Here is a 16,218-nt window from a genome sequence, read left to right on the forward strand (position 1 = left end):
AGAAAATAAGAATATTACCATCAAAATAGCTTTCCAACACTGAATAGTAAGAGTATTTCATGAGGGTTTTATTAAAATCATTTTTGTATTATACAGAAGTAAGGAAATGCTGAAATAGGTATTCTCAGAGAAAAGATATTTTATTTGCTTCTCCCCCCACCACCACTAGGTATGGGGAGTAAACCTCTAGAATAATTTATTTGAAGACCTCTTCAGGCAAAAGACTAGATTAAAGAATTTCTTGAAATCCAATTCAACACCATGCTTCTAAGATGTCTCTGAAAATACTTTCTGTAGAAAAGCCCTAAAGACCTTTCTGAGTTTCAAATAAAACTCATAAAAGAATGAACAACAGGAATTCAGAACAATAAGAAATTCAGAAATGTTGAAAAGGTTTGTTTTAAGAAGCACTATAATGGAAAACAGACCCATACAAAACCAGAATGGTTTTAACAATCATTTTAACAATAAATTATTTGGAGAAGGTATTACTTAATGGCACATTTCCTGATTGAAGAAGCCTCCATATATTTCAGATTCTATCTAAAGAATTGGGTATTAGCTAAATTATTTTAGCTTTGTATATTATCAAAACATGTTTTAACTAAATTGTTTAAATAAAATTGAAGTAGCCAAAAGAATGAAGCAGACTTATACGTAACTAATATAAAAATAATAATAATAAAACCTATAGTTTTATTATTAAAACCTACAGCTAAATAAAAAGTTTGGTATGATTTTGTTCAAAATATTTTTAGCTGGAGATGTAACCCAATACTAGCACATTTGCCTAGCATGTACGAAGCCCTGGGTTTGATTCCCAGCACTTTACTCATCTGAGGGTCATGTTATGTGAGGTTTCTTCTTTAACTTACTGGTATGGTCTGAATGTTTATTTCATCTCAAATTCATATGCTGAAGTTCTAATCCCCAGGTGTTAGAGTCAGGAGGTAACAGCTTTGAGAGGTGATGATATCTTTCGTAGGACCCTCATGATTAGCATTAGCTCCCTGATAAAAGAGACCTCAGAGAACGAGCTAGCTCCTTCCTCCAGATGAGGACACAGTGACAAGGCCATTCTATGAACCAAGAAGTGGGCCCTCGCCAGGCACTGAATTGTAGCACCGTATCTTGTAGTTGACTCCCAGCCTCCAAGCTGGAGAAACACATTTTTCTTGTTTAGAAGCCAGGCAGTTTATTTTGTTATAGAACCTTAATGGCAGATACTTCACCCTTTTCCTTCTTCAGGAGAGGGCTTCCATCCCTAACAAAGAGGTCTGGGTCAATTCCTTCACCCTCATGCTATTTCTTTTCCATTCTGAGATTTCAGGTTCTCTAAGCTTTGATGTATGAAAGCAATTTGCTATACATAAACATTAGGATCATAACCTGTACACAAAGAAGAAGAAAAGACTGACAAGGGTAGTTGGGGAACTTGAGTCATTTTTGCCATGTTTCTGTATTCCTTGGGTAACTGCTAATGGCTGGCTACATATCATTAGATCTAATATAGGTCAATTTTCCAAAACTCATTCATACTTCATACCTAAGACATTTAAATCAGATGCCAAAAAGACGATCTTACGTTATTGATGGCAATAGCAATACCCATTCCCACCCATGGAAGAGAATGCCTTTTGGTCACATCACCCTTTCCCCCTGTGTTCACGTGTGGATTCAGAATCCCTTACAACACTCTCCAGAGAGCTAATAGCAACTAAACAGAGCTGGCAGACAAATTTGAGTGCTCTATGTCATCCATGTCTTTTTTTTTAATATTTATTTTCTAGTTGTAGGTGGGCACACGATACCTTTATTTCATTTTTATGTGGTGCTGAGGATCAAACCCAGTGCCTCACGCATTCTAGGTGAGCACTCTATCACTGAGTCACAACCCCAGCCCTCATGCATGTCTTTTTATAAACTGTTCTTTAATTGTCTCATATAGAAGACATGCAGTCGTCTAGATGAGATGATGCTAACTTTATGGGTCCTGATGGTGAAAATGGAGACCCACAGATGGCTTTGGGAGATGTCAGGAGGCAAATGTGCAGACATGGGTGATAAAGTGGGAATGCTGGAGAAGTGAGCAAGCAAGGGGTCACGCATGACTCAGATTTCAAAGTAAACTGGAAGAGGGTCAGGTCTGTGAAAGAAGATCATAAATTCCATCTTTCATGTGTTAGGTTTGAGGTGCATTTGACATACCCAAAAAGAAAGTTATACAGACAGTTGGAGAGTCAATTCTAGAACTTAACTGAGATAACTCGGCTAGGTATATAAAGGAGTAAGTCATATACATTTAGTAGTGACTGAAGCTGTGAGAACAAGTTCGCCCAAAGAGACATTAGAACCCCGAGGACCACAATATTAAGTGGCCTCCTACATTCATGTAGGGGATACAAAGATGGTCCAGGTAGAAAAATAAAAAGAAAACTGGTGTTATGGACAAAGAATGACAAGAAGTCAATGTTAGAGGCTGCTGAGAGATCCAGTAAGATGAGATCTGAAAATGTCCTTGATATTTAGTGCCCTTTAGATGTTCACCAATGGGACTGCAAATTGGTGCAATCACTCTGGAAAGCAATATAGAGATTCCTCAGGAAACTTGGAATGGAACCACTATTTGACCCAAGTATCCTACTCCTCAGCACATACCCAGAGGAATTAAAACATATATTATAGTGATGCAGCCACATCAATGTTTATAGCAGTTCAATTCATAATAGCTAAGTTATGGAACCAACCTAGGTGCCCTTCAACAGATGATGGATAAAGAAAATGTGGTATATATACACAATGGAAAATTAGCCATAAAGAAGAATGAAATTATGTCATTTTCCAATAAATGGATGGAACTGGAGGCTGTCGTGCTAAATGAAATAAGCCAATCCCAAAAAACAAAATGCCAAATGTTCTGATATGCAGATGGTGACTCACAATGTGCTCGGGAGGTCCACTGGACTGGAAAGGCTGGACTGGGGGAAAAGGAAAGGGGATTGAAATGGGAAAGACAGCAGAATAAATCCAGACACAACTTTCTTATGTTCATATATAAATATATGACCAGTGTAACTCCACATGCTGTACAACCACAAAAATGGGAAGTTATATTTCATGTACGTATGATATGTCAAAATACATTCTATTGTCATGTATAACTAAAAAGAACAAATAAAACAATTTTTAAAAAGATGCTCACCATTGATTAGCAAAGAAAAACACGGACACTTATTTTGTCATGTCATTAAATGATAATATCTAATATATGCAAGGAACAATATACAGACAATCACAATGCAACTCACCATCTCCAAATGATTCAAAGTTAAATATAAAGTTCACAGAAGAAAGTAAGTACTTTCATTTAATTAACAAATATTTACTCTTTGTAAAATACTCAGTTAGGTTCTAGATTGGTCAGTTAGGTTTACTTCATTATTTCCTAAGCTGGGAATTTGAAATTTCACATTGGTCTATAATGGAGATATAATCACCTCCTTGGAAGCTGATTAGACAGATCAGGGTTCACTGATACAAGGACAACAGGTGCGTGTACTTTCAAGCACATCACTTTTCAGTAAGTATTTCTATTAATTTTATTGGTTGAAGATAATTTTCTGGATCTTAATTTCTTTATTGAAAAGATTTTTGAAAAGAAATGCCCATCCTAAAGAGTTGCTGGGAGGTGAGATGACACATGCTTGAGCCACCTCACATTGAGCTTGGCACAGTCCCACTACTGAAAATAGATGACTATTACTACTGGAAGGTCTTCATGAAGGGTTTTAGGCTTTAACTAAAGTGTAGAATAATCACTAATCTTTTAATTTACCCTTACTTTATACTGTGTCCAAATTAGCTTAGCCAAATCTCAAAACATATTCTGTATCTGCCCTTTGTTCACCGAGGATCTGTGAAGAAGAGGCAAGGGTACTTAGAGACTCTGGTCCCACATCTGCTCTGCCTATACCTCTCCAAGTCAAGACTTCCAAAATCACAGCAGACACTATGGATAGCCACTCATTTACCGAAAAACATCCTGCATCCTTGTATCTCTCTCTAGTCTAATAAATTTGTACAGTTGAATACCAGACTCTCTGGGAACCTGGCATATTAAAGGATCTAAGAATTCTTTCATGAAGAAAGCTTGATAACCATACTTTACTAACTAATTTGATAATCATACTTATAAACTAATTTGACTCTAGCACCTAGAAATTTACAGTGTAGTGGAGTAAGTGGGACTAACATTTATTGTCAAGTACATTATTAGGAGACCGAAAAGAATTAAGAACCAAACTAATATGGTATAAATAAATAAATAAACTCTAAGTAAAAAGAAGTAAGGTCAGTTAACCTGGAAAACACTTCATGGAAATAAAATCTGGTCCTTCAAATCTAAACAGGATTTAAATAGTCAAAAGACAGAAAGGAGCACATTAGAATGGTAAATTCCTAGAGTGATCTAATAAGGCAGACAGTTAGGCAAATTCTGTCAAATACTAAGAAATCAGAGAAACAAAAAAGAAAGAGAAACTTTCAAACAGAAAGTTGTAGGTCAGGTAAAATGTTACTGAAAGTTAAAGAAAATGGTAATTTCCCCCTAATAGTCATAATTCTTATATAACAGAAACAGCAGAGATTTCTGTTTCATCTTTTATAGTCTGCTATGAACTCTTTATATCTGCCTAATAACAATCTAATTTTTAATAGTCAATTCCTTATCTTAATCTGAATTAGATTTCTAGGTACTTCTGAGTTTTTCTAATTGTAAAAAGTATTAATCTAAGTATTAACCCTACTTTGGTTTCATTTTCCCTCTACTTTCATTTTTAAGGTTTTTGATCCTAATGGAATGCTGTCATATAGGTTCTTTATGATAACTGTTGTTCCTATAACATCCTACATTTTAGAAGGTTCAGAAATATTTTTTAAAACCAGATTCATTATCTAAAAAGAAATATCTCCTTACACTCATATAATTGTACATCATTTCCAATGATTTCTGCACTTGTTTTAAGCGTTTTTTTGGGTTTTTTTTTTTTTTTGGTAATGTCTTCAAATCAATCTTTTAGCTTTATCTTTTCTAGTTGGAGACTAAGACAACCTTATTCATAAGAAAGCATTCATTTCATTTTCTTCCTCATTTACCTGCTGCCTGTTCTATCTCGTATTTCTTTTCCATGATAAAGTGAACAGAGACAGAGAGAAGCATATTCATCACACAAGCCAGCAAAGGCACCTTGGGAGGCCTCTCAGAGCATCCTCCTGTCCACATAGGCTCCCACCTAAACTATCCAGGAACTCGAAGCATTTAATGTCACAGTATTCCTTGAAAGCTGAATCTGAGATTCAATCCATCTCTCTATTTTAAAAAGTCTTCCATGTAGCCTCTAAGACTAAATTCTTTCTTTAGCTACACCAAATCCTCTTTGTTGATACTTAAAAGCCATTTTTTACATCAATAAATACCTCTTGAGTGTCTACATGAGTAAAAGGCATAATAGAATATTTTTAGATGACATAAACTGGCCACAGTGGTTTTCTTATGGAAAATATAAATATACTCTTTAGGAAGAAAATCATGAAATCTACTACATTTAAGGCATCAAGATATATTAATGCTCAACTTTACACATTGGTACATGACTGCAGAATGTCCTCCTCTTCTTTTCAAACACAATTTTGTTTGAATTCATCACACAAGAAAAAGCCAAATCAATTTGGAATTTTCATCCATAATAAATTAAACACTTCTAAAACTAAAATGGAAAAGAGATATATTTCAAAGCAGAAATAATTTTCCTTGTTCAGTAATTCTGAAGACAGCCTTGGCAGCTTTGATGTTTTTCATTCCAGGGTTAATAATAATTTTATATCACATAATCAAAGCATTCTAGATCATTTGAGTATCCTTGGTGCTTTAGCATTTTACTCAAATCATTTTGTGATCACTTACGAAATCCATTCCATTTTGAGGGCATCCATCTATATAATTCCGTAAATAAAAAGCAGCTATATCTGTAGAGCTTTCGATTCTCACCCTAATGTGGTGTGCATCATATTAGATGATTACAGTGAGGAAAGTCTAAGTTCTAATGACTGAAAAGGTGGCTTTGGGCTTTTCATTTATCCCAGAAGGTTAACAGCTTTTACCAACTATTTAGAATTGACATTTTCATTTTCCCCACACAGCCACCTCCTTTCCTATAATGCTTTCTTCTTTTCTGACCTACAGCTCTTTTAGGTTGTAAAAGAGAACATGAAATTGACACTAAGTATAGCTTTATTCAAGTTTAGAAGACAGTAGTACTAATTGCAAAAGTATTTATAGGGAAGAATGCAACACAGTCAAGACCCAGACTTCAAAGACCAAGAAAGAAAAAAGAGGACAATTTTGACCAAGGGATATTCAAAGATATTTGCACATGCCACTTTCTTTCCTTCTTTCTTTTCCTTCTTCTTCTTTTCTCCTAATTTATTTGGAGCAAATTTATTTTTCCTCTTTTAAGGGGGGAAAAGCAAACTATTTAGACTTGTAGCATTGTTTTTTTTAAAGTAAAAAATTATAATTCAATAGAGTTCTTGTGAGCATGTGCATTGTTTAATGATATTTGAGTCATAGATGAAATAGTTTTTTAAACATCAGAATTGCCTTTTAAATGGGCCAATGCTTAATGAAATAAATAGGCCAATAGAAACTACTTTGTCACAAGATTAGTACCAATATTATGATACCGAGTATAACTTGTAAACCAGTCATAAAGTTTGGTGTTACTATTTGTTGGTTGTTGTTATGATTTGGTTTTTCTGCATTGTATAAAAATTCATTGAATAAAGAATAATTTAATACCAAGTGGCTCCCAAAATACTAAACTACCAATACTAAGCTAAAGAATTTCTAGCACATTGGCCAACTACTTGCTAAGTCTTTTAACAGGTACAAAACCACAGTTCATACTTCTTAAATGGTAATATTAAAAAGTCTCAGATTGTTCGTAAATCTTGGTTATCAAAGCTCTCCAGATGTCCAGACATTCATGCAAAAAAATAAAATAAGCCCCATCATTTTATGTCCAAAAACTAAAGTTATTTCAGTAAAACATAGCTAAAATAAATCTGAAATGTTTTAAACATTATTTTAGAGAAGAGCTAACTACTATGGAATTTTTTTCCCTTTTTAGTTCCAAGAGCTTAAATGAAACATTCATGCATTAAATTCAAAGTCTGACTGTCAAATCATTTCACTTTAATAAAAATTTGAATTACCTGCCTTAGGGCATTATTAAATATCAAATAAAAAGCACATATCCATAAGTCTGATTTCCCAGTATAAATTTTATGTAGAACTATGACTAGATTTGTATTACACATTTCAAGATAAAAGGATAAAAACAATGTATTCATAAAAGGATGAAATCAGAACTGGAGCCCCATTAGAAAGAATTCCTGTGCCATTCTTGCAAGTTTGGGGGGGAGGAATTACCCCTTTTAATCAATCTCAGTCACTAAGATATGAACTTAAATTCATCTTTCTTTTAAAAAACGTGAACTGTAACTAATTTAAATTTTTGAAAAAATTATACAATAGTCCCTTCTCATAGAATGAAGTATCTATAACATACATAATCTCATAAACAACATTTAAGTGTGTATGTGTGTTGTGAAAGAGAAATTAAATGGTGATGGTTATTAAGATATTTAGAGAGAGACAACTCTGGTGTAGGACCTGATATGGATCAAACATTGAAGGCAATAATCTTATTCCATTTGAAAGAGTCATTTACAGTTACAGACATTCACAGAGAGAAATCAACTCTGGACTGGAGAAATTCACAAGTTCACTGTTCACGCAGCCTGCTCAGACCTCCCTGCCACTATCTCATTTCTCATTAAAAAATAACATCAACTCATGAATACATTCAATCAATAAACCACCACTTCCTTCCTCCCTCCTGTTCCAGCATAGAATGTGTCTATTCCCTCAATAAATACAAGTCTTCCCGTATGCTGAGACTCCTCCAGTAGCTTCACTGGTAGGATTAATAGCCTTTCCCTATCTACATGCTATTCTGCATCATGATAGACAAGTTCTGGTATTTCTTTTGTTTTTCCAAAAATAAAATGAAATAGAGAGCCCTCCCCCCATCTTAGGCCCTCCCTGGCTGCAGCCTTCCACTAAATTGTCAAGTGTGGCCAGGATGTGGTGCCTCCAACACCTCCCTCCTATCACCTTCGGCCTGATGCAGCATGCATCCTTCATTGTTATGCTGCTCTGACCACTGTGGGGGGGGGGGGGCTCTTTGACCTCTGCCCATGTTCTGGTTAAGAAAACTTGTCCTGTCAAGTCAAGCTACATGGGTCAGGCTTCCAGATTTTGCTGCTCAAGAACTGTATTACTCTGGGCAATGACCTAACTTCTGCATCTTGGTTAAATTAACACCTCTGAAAAGCCTCATGTAAGTTTTTATGAACATTTAATGAGCTAATCCCACCAGATCCATTAGAATATCATATATACACATACATAGAGAGATAAATCATCTCTATGCTAAATACATTTATATTTCAGCCCAGACCACTTTTCTGATCTCTACTCTTGAAATTCTAACAATCACAACAAGCTCACTGTTGTGAAAGACAGGCATCTCTCTCTCAATGTGCTCTAACTCAACTCTATATTTCCAACTCCAAGATGGACTATTTCCCCGGGTTTCCAACTGTCACTCAATAGCATTCTTAACTCACTCACTTCCTTAAGCCCCAAACCTCAGTTTTCTTTCGCATTTTCATTTCCTTGCACCTTCTCCCAATACATCATCAGATACCACCTACAATTTCTATTTCCTATAAATTAACATCCCTCCACCTCTATTGCTTCTATTCTAGGGTCTGAGCCTCCATGTCTATCACCTTGGCTACTCAATGGACTTGTAAAATATCTTTCTACTCCTGCCCTGGCCCACTGTAATCAAATTCATTCAATTTTCCAGGTAGGATCAACCTCTAAAAATACATATGGGATCAGGTCACTCCCCTGAGTTCAAATATAACAATAATGAAATAAAGGTGCCTTAAAGTGGCTGACAAGACAGTCGGAGATTTGGGCTTTGCTGGTTTCACACCTTTGATTTCTACATGCCAGACTCACAGGGCTTTCTTTCAGATACCACAATGCATCAAATTCTTACTTCTTCTCCCCTGAGCACTTCCTCGGGATCTTTGTCAAAAAAAAAAAAAAAAAATTATTCCCCCATCTGGCAGTTCTTTCCCCACATTGCTTTGTTATTCTCATTCAAGGAATTCATTACAGTTTACAATTTATGATCCTGGGCACCATGAGAGCAGAGACCATGTCTGTCCTTCTCAGCTTTGTAATACCCAGTCATACAGTAGGTGCTCAATAATGACTTCTGATTGACTATCCTCCATTATAAGGTTTAGCCTAAAGCACCCTTAGATTTTTCTCATTACCATATATGTATTACTGAAAATTTCTTTTCATTCTTACCAAAGGTAAATTTACCCGACCCTGACCAAGTCCAAAATTAGAAAGAGGAGACAAATGGTACCAGCTAACTCAGAAAAGGAAAATGCAGAATGGGAAGGAGGTGAGCTTGGATACAACCTGCGGAGTCCTAAGGAACTTCTAACTGGCCTGATTCATAGTAAAATAAATGCATTTCAGCCCTTAAGAAGCTTGAAATAAGAGAGAATAATAAGATTGACACAAATAGCTGCAAGGAAGAAAGAATATGCAATGCGAGGCGTGGTCAAAGAGAGAAGCAGAGATATCTGGTGAGAATGGTATTGGAGCGAGGCCTTGGGGTAGCGAGGAAGTCAGTTGGCAAAGCTCACTCACCAAAGATAAAAGGCAGGGTGAATAGAGTACTGTATAGGGATAATAGAGAGGCAAGAAAAATTCTTGGGCAACACATGGACGAAATGACCCCCCGTGAAAATTCCCATGTGCTTTGTCCAGTTCATGAAACTTTCAGCTCCTTGAGGAGAGAGATTTCTACTCATGCATGACTCCCCAGCCCAAAGTTCCTCTGGACATGGTTTCAGAAGTCCACACCTTCAACAGTTCACCACACTGTCTAGGCCCTGTCCTGCCTCCCTAGGCATCATTCCAGCAGATACCTCCTCTCAGGGGAAGCAGGGGCCTGCTTCAGATGCTAAGGCAACACACAAGGTAAAGAAATAGTCCAGCACATAGGTATCTTTGTGTATTTTCCTTTCCATGTTTGTGATGTTGTTTTGTTAGCTACTAATGGGTAAGGAATATATATACTGGCAATTCAATATATTAACGTATGTAGATTATAAAACATTTACCTCTCCAGAAGATTAACACATGCTTCTTGAGCAGATAAAAAGGACTTAAATAGGACAGTATTTCAGTTCATGCTACATCTGCCCCATATAACCCAACAAATAAGACAGTCAGATCTGCCTTTGACAAGAGGATCAATGTAGAGGCTCGCATGCTTTTCTAGTCCATTCCTTTGTGCTCCTCCATCATGGAGAGTACAGGGAGATGGCTATGGTTTCAGGAGGAGGCAACATAGTGAGTTACTGAAGAGCTCCTGGCATAGCCCTGTTCTTTTTCTCATGTGCTTTTCCTGTGAAAACCAATATTTAAAGTAAAATGGAATTAATGGCTGCTCTGGTGGGAAAATATGAGACTCATAGGTTTCATGCACATTGCATGAAATTAAAATAACTACCTGATTTGTTGCTAATGAGGCATGAGAATATGTCCTAAATTTTATTAAGATCAAGTGTACTTGTTTTATTACTAAATTAGCAGGTTAACCGCAAGAGGGACTTTGGGATGCTGGGTTTAGGTAACTGTGCACCTCATTTTCCTTCTCAATCTGCACATACCTTGATGAAGATGGGCTTGTTCCTGCTCTCTGGTTACTGAAATGCAGCTCTTATGACTCTGTCGCTAAGTGGTTGAGTGGGTCGAAAGTTGTCTCCCAAAATCCCATCGCAGCCTTCCACAAGTTCTGCACCCTTAACATGTGTCCTCAGTCTGCGGAATTCTTCTATCTGAAAACCAAAAGCAGAACAAAACAGGCTCATCACTGATCAGACATTAACGAAACTGGGGTTTCACAAATGACTTTAAAATATGCATAAATTACAATGACATAAAAGAGAAAATTAAACTTCAAAAAGAGAAAAACAGAATTAATTCTTCCAGACCTGAAAACAGACATTAGGAAAAAAGTCCTTGTACGAGAAGACAATAGAATTAAAGATAGAGGTATTCAGACAACTCTAGTAGCCCTGGAAACACTGCATTCGTGAATGTGAAAAAAGCATTTATGCCTGTCCACAACACAAAATGGTGAGCAAATGTGTAAACAGTCTTAAATGCTCCCCTTAGTGTATTTTAAATTAACACATTCTGATGTAACTGCATGTCAACACTGATTACATATTAGATTTATTAAGTGAATTAGAGGATTTCTTCATCAAAATACTTTGCTGCTTATCTAGATCTTTAGAGGACACAGATCCAAAGAATACTCCAATCTTCTAAAAGTTTAAGCCCAACTTCCTTTCTTAGCAATAGCAATCTCCAACTTCACTCCCTTCCTCTGATTGCCTCTCGGAGGCCTGTGGTTCACCTGTGATATGTGAAGAGATTTGAAGATTCCTGAGGGAACCATCAGAGGCACTATAGTTTCTTTGACTTGCCAGGTCTGAGCCTCCTAATAACCTGTAGCCTGCCAGACAGAATTCTCTGAGAAGTATTATAGCAACAAAAATGTGATGAGCATTCCCCAGGGTCATTTCCAATCATTTGTTACCTGCAGGGCTCAGCATCCGTTACTTCATTGAACTGCTTTATGTCACATAAAACAGCCATTCTTCATTCTTTACACAGAATGGAGAAACTGAGGCTATAGAGATTAACAAGATCTCGTAATCAGCTGGTAGCAGAAATCAGACAATTCCAAATCCACCTGCTTTTATCCCAGCTCCAACCTCTTTAGAAATTCTACTCATATCTGTATAACCTGTATCCTGCACACATCCCAAGGTATTAATTTTTCTATTTGATCTTAATTTTTATTAATTTTTCTATTAGTTACACATGACCATCCCAAGGTATTGAGCAAATGTGATTTGAATAGCATCAATCCACCAAAAGTTCACCAACTGGGTATCACAAGATCGTATCTATAAAAGTCCTTAATATGACAAAGCCCAAAGAATTCTTCCCTTCATAAAGAGAAAAGAAATGAATGAGATCAACTAATTCAGGGGATCTAAAAAGAAGTCTAGACTTCAGGGAGACCATGAAACCCCTAAATGATAAGAAAAATTGCATATGTGCATTTTCTAAAGGTGAGGCTCCATGACTCCAAAAAAGTTGAATTCCACAAGATTCTAATGCCACCTATTCAAATACATGTTGGGACACAGAGATGTGGAACAAAATTGTTAGATCAGACACCAAGTTACAAAGCTGAGTTCTGATGTTTCCTTTTTCCATGTCTCCAAATACTGATTGATTTCCCAAGGTAGGATAAATAAGTGTGACCCAACTGGGATTGTCCTGTTTAATTTTTCTATAATGCCTATGGGCTGTATTTACACAACAGTGTCAGTTGCTATTTCATCTACATAATATGCTTTCACTAGATCTTCTTAGGGTCTTCAAGTAGGAATGTAGGTAGCACCCACTGCATGTGACAGCTGGGTAATTTCTAGAACTGATCTTCATGAGAATCCCCTGTAATTTTATGCATTCACCTTAAAAGTTTTCCTAAGTGTGGAGTAGAAAGGAACCTCTTCAGTCAGGGAATCCTGTATGGGTTTTATATTCACAGGCTGGTTCCTGTCCTCATTCTGCCACTTGTGACCCAAATGACCACATGACATTACCTCTTCAAGCCTCAGTTTTCACATATGTGCAATGGTAATGAAAATTTTAAAAATTCACAAAGATAGCATAAGAAGTAAGAAAATTCATGAAAATCATTGGAATAGTTTCAAAGACATAGAAAATATTTGATAATTGTAGAAATAGATAAAGCAATTATGAAATTCATATGGAAAAATAAAAGACCCAGAATAGCAAAAACAACTCTAAGCAGGAAGTGTGAATCAGGCGGTATAGCGATACCAGACCTCAAACTATACTACAGAGAAATAGTAACAAAAACAGCATGGTACTGGTACCAAAACAGGCGGGTGGACCAATGGTACAGAATAGAGGACACAGAAACCAATCCACAAAACTACAACTATCTTATATTTGATAAAGGGGCTAAAAGCATGAAATGGAGGAAGGATAGCATCTTCAACAAATGGTGCTGGGAAAACTGAAAATCCATATGCAACAAAATGAAACTGAATCCCTTTCTCTCGCCACGCACAAAAGTTAACTCAAAATGGATCAAGGAGCTTGATATCAAATCAGAGACATGGTGTCTGATAGAAGAAAAAGTTGGCTACGATCTACATACTGTGGGGTTGGGCTCCAAATTCCTCAATAGGACACCCATAGCACAACAGTTAATAACTAGAATCAACAAATGGGACTTACTCAAACTAAAAAGTTTTTTCTCAGCAAAAGAAACAATAAGAGAGGTAAATAGGGAGCCTACATCCTGGGAACAAATCTTTACTCCTCACACTTCAGATAGAGCCCTAATATTCAGAGTACACAAAGAACTCAAAAAACTAAACAATAAGAAAACGAATAACCCAATCAACAAATGGGCCAAGGACCTGAACAGACACTTCTCAGAGGAGGACATATAATCAATCAATAAGTACATGAAAACATGCTCACCATCTCTAGCAGTCAGAGAAATGCAAATCAAAACCACCCTAAGATACCATCTCACTCCAGTAAGATTGGCAGCCATTATGAAGTCAAACAACAACAAGTGCTGGTGAGGATGTGGGGAAAAGGGTACACTTGTACATTGCTGGTGGGACTGCAAATTGGTGCAGCCAATTTGGAAAGCAGTATGGAGATTTCTTGGAAAGTTGGGAATGGAACCACCATTTGACCCAGCTATTCCCCTTCTCGGTCTATTCCCTAAAGACCTAAAAAGAGCATGCTACAGGGACACTGCTACATCGATGTTCATAGCAGCACAATTCACAATAGCAAGACTGTGGAACCAACCTAGATGCCCTTCAATAGATGAATGGATAAAAAAAAATGTGGCAGTTATACACAATGGAGTATTACTCTGCATTAAAAAATGACAAAATCATAGAATTTGCAGGGAAATGGATGGCATTAGAACAGATTATGCTAAGTGAAGCTAGCCAATCCCTGAAAAACAAATGCCAAATGTTTTCTTTGATATAAGGAGAGTAACTAAGAACAGAGTTGGGAGGAAGAGCATGAGAAGAAGATTAACATTAAACAGGGGTGAGAGGTGGGAGGGAAAAGGAAAGAGAAGGGAAATTGCATGGAAATGGAAGGAGACCCTCATGGTTATACAAAATTACATACAAGAGGAAGTGAGGGGAAAGGGGAAAAAAAACAAGGGGGAGAAATGAATTACAGTAGATGGGGTAGAGAGAGAAGATGGGAGGGGAGGGGATGGGGGATAGTAGAGGATAGGAAAGGCAGCAGAATACAACAGACACTAGTATAGCAATATGTAAAACAGTGGATGTGTAACCGATGTGATGCTGCAATCTGTATCTGGGGTAAAAATGGGAGTTCATAACCCACTTGAATCAAAGTGTGAAATATGATTTGTCAAGAACTATGTAATGTTTTGAACAACCAACAATAAAAATTAAAGAAAAAAAAGAAAATATTTGATAAATATTAGCCCTCTTACCACAACAACTTCTTTTGAAGTCTAACCGTTAGCATTTTGAGATAAATAGTTAGCTACAATTGATAATAAACCAATTCACTGAGAAAATGTAAAGTCATCTCTTCTAGCATTCACTTTATACATAATCATAAGTTACACCTGTAGCCAGAATCAATGAAGCGGACCATAGACACGGTCACTGATGAACAATGTGGACTAGACACCTAACTCCCTAATGTGCTATATGAAAGACTCCATTTTCATTTACTTTGAAGCTTACTTTAAAGTTAGGTGAGTTTTATATTTACGTATTTTTAACAGAAGTCACATTCTTCAAGCCCCAGGGCTCGACCTGAGGCACACTCTGTGAAAACTACTTCAGGAAAAGCAGATCTAAATCAACAGTCAGCCTCAAATCATTGCTTGCTAAGAAAACGATTCCACAAGAAATGCAGTTCTCTGATCACAGCCATGCTTTGAAGGATTCAAATGTCAACAGGGATGGTGGCAAAAACGCATCTTTCTGAAATGGCAATTTTTCTGAAGTAACCACCCTTCAAAACCCCTTTAGTCCCTTCAAATGGTTTCAAGTGCATGCTGCATTAGCCCACTAAGAAAGGAGGGACTGAGCCAAATGAAGAGGATCATATCTCAGGATAAGAGTCTCCAACAAACTCAACTGTCAGGGCACTGCAGAAAACATCAGTATTATATCTATTTGAACATGCAATTGCATCGACTTTTAAGGTGTCTCTATTACAATAGAGACACCTTACACTTTTAAGGTGTCTCTATTACAATACAGTATTTGTTTTTAACCAATTTGAAAGAGAGATTGGACAGCGGGCCAACACTACAGGAAGAAGTCTTCTAAAGGTATTAGATTGAACAATTACTATTGTCTGAATCAGAGAGGCAGGCACTCTAGCAGATCTAAGACATTTGTTCAACCTTCACTAACAAATCAGATTACTCGCTCATGTTCAGCTTTAAAACTGCTTTCTTTATGAATGCATTCAATGGGTTAATTCCCAGGGTTCATAGTTTGGCACAAATTAACTTATAAGAGGTCCCAAGTTGTTATGACTATATTTTATGTGTCATCATATTAAAAAGGAAATACAGAAAATCAGTATCCTCCAGGCATTCTTCTCTCTATGGGCATTTGGTTATTTCCATGTCTTGGCTGCAATAAACAGGGGAGTGCAGATGCCTCTTTAAGATATGACTTCAGTTCCTTTGGTTCTGGATTTTATTTCCAGAAGGAGAAATAAGCCAAACACAGGAAGACAGATACTTATGATATCACTTATATGTGGAATCTAAAACAGTCAAACTCATGAAAGCAGAAAGAAGAATGGAGGTTTCCAGAGATATAAGGAGGTAGAAATGGGGAGGAGAT

The 16,218-nt window shown here is 36.7% G+C and overlaps 1 protein-coding gene across 1 annotated transcript in view; it reads right to left on the reverse strand.

Moving 5' to 3' along the window:
* The window catches only part of Ca8 (carbonic anhydrase 8), a 91,144-nt gene that overhangs the window by 10,416 nt on the left and 64,510 nt on the right, over nt 1-16,218 (reverse strand). Inside the window, exon 8 of the mRNA XM_071602312.1 lies at nt 10,894-11,061. Coding sequence (XP_071458413.1) covers nt 10,927-11,061 — 135 coding nt within the window. The 3' untranslated portion in view covers nt 10,894-10,926. The remainder of the gene's footprint in view (nt 1-10,893; nt 11,062-16,218) is intronic.

The sequence above is a fragment of the Marmota flaviventris genome, chromosome 15, assembly GCF_047511675.1.
Source record: "Marmota flaviventris isolate mMarFla1 chromosome 15, mMarFla1.hap1, whole genome shotgun sequence".
In the NCBI taxonomy this organism is placed as follows: Eukaryota; Metazoa; Chordata; class Mammalia; order Rodentia; family Sciuridae; genus Marmota; species Marmota flaviventris.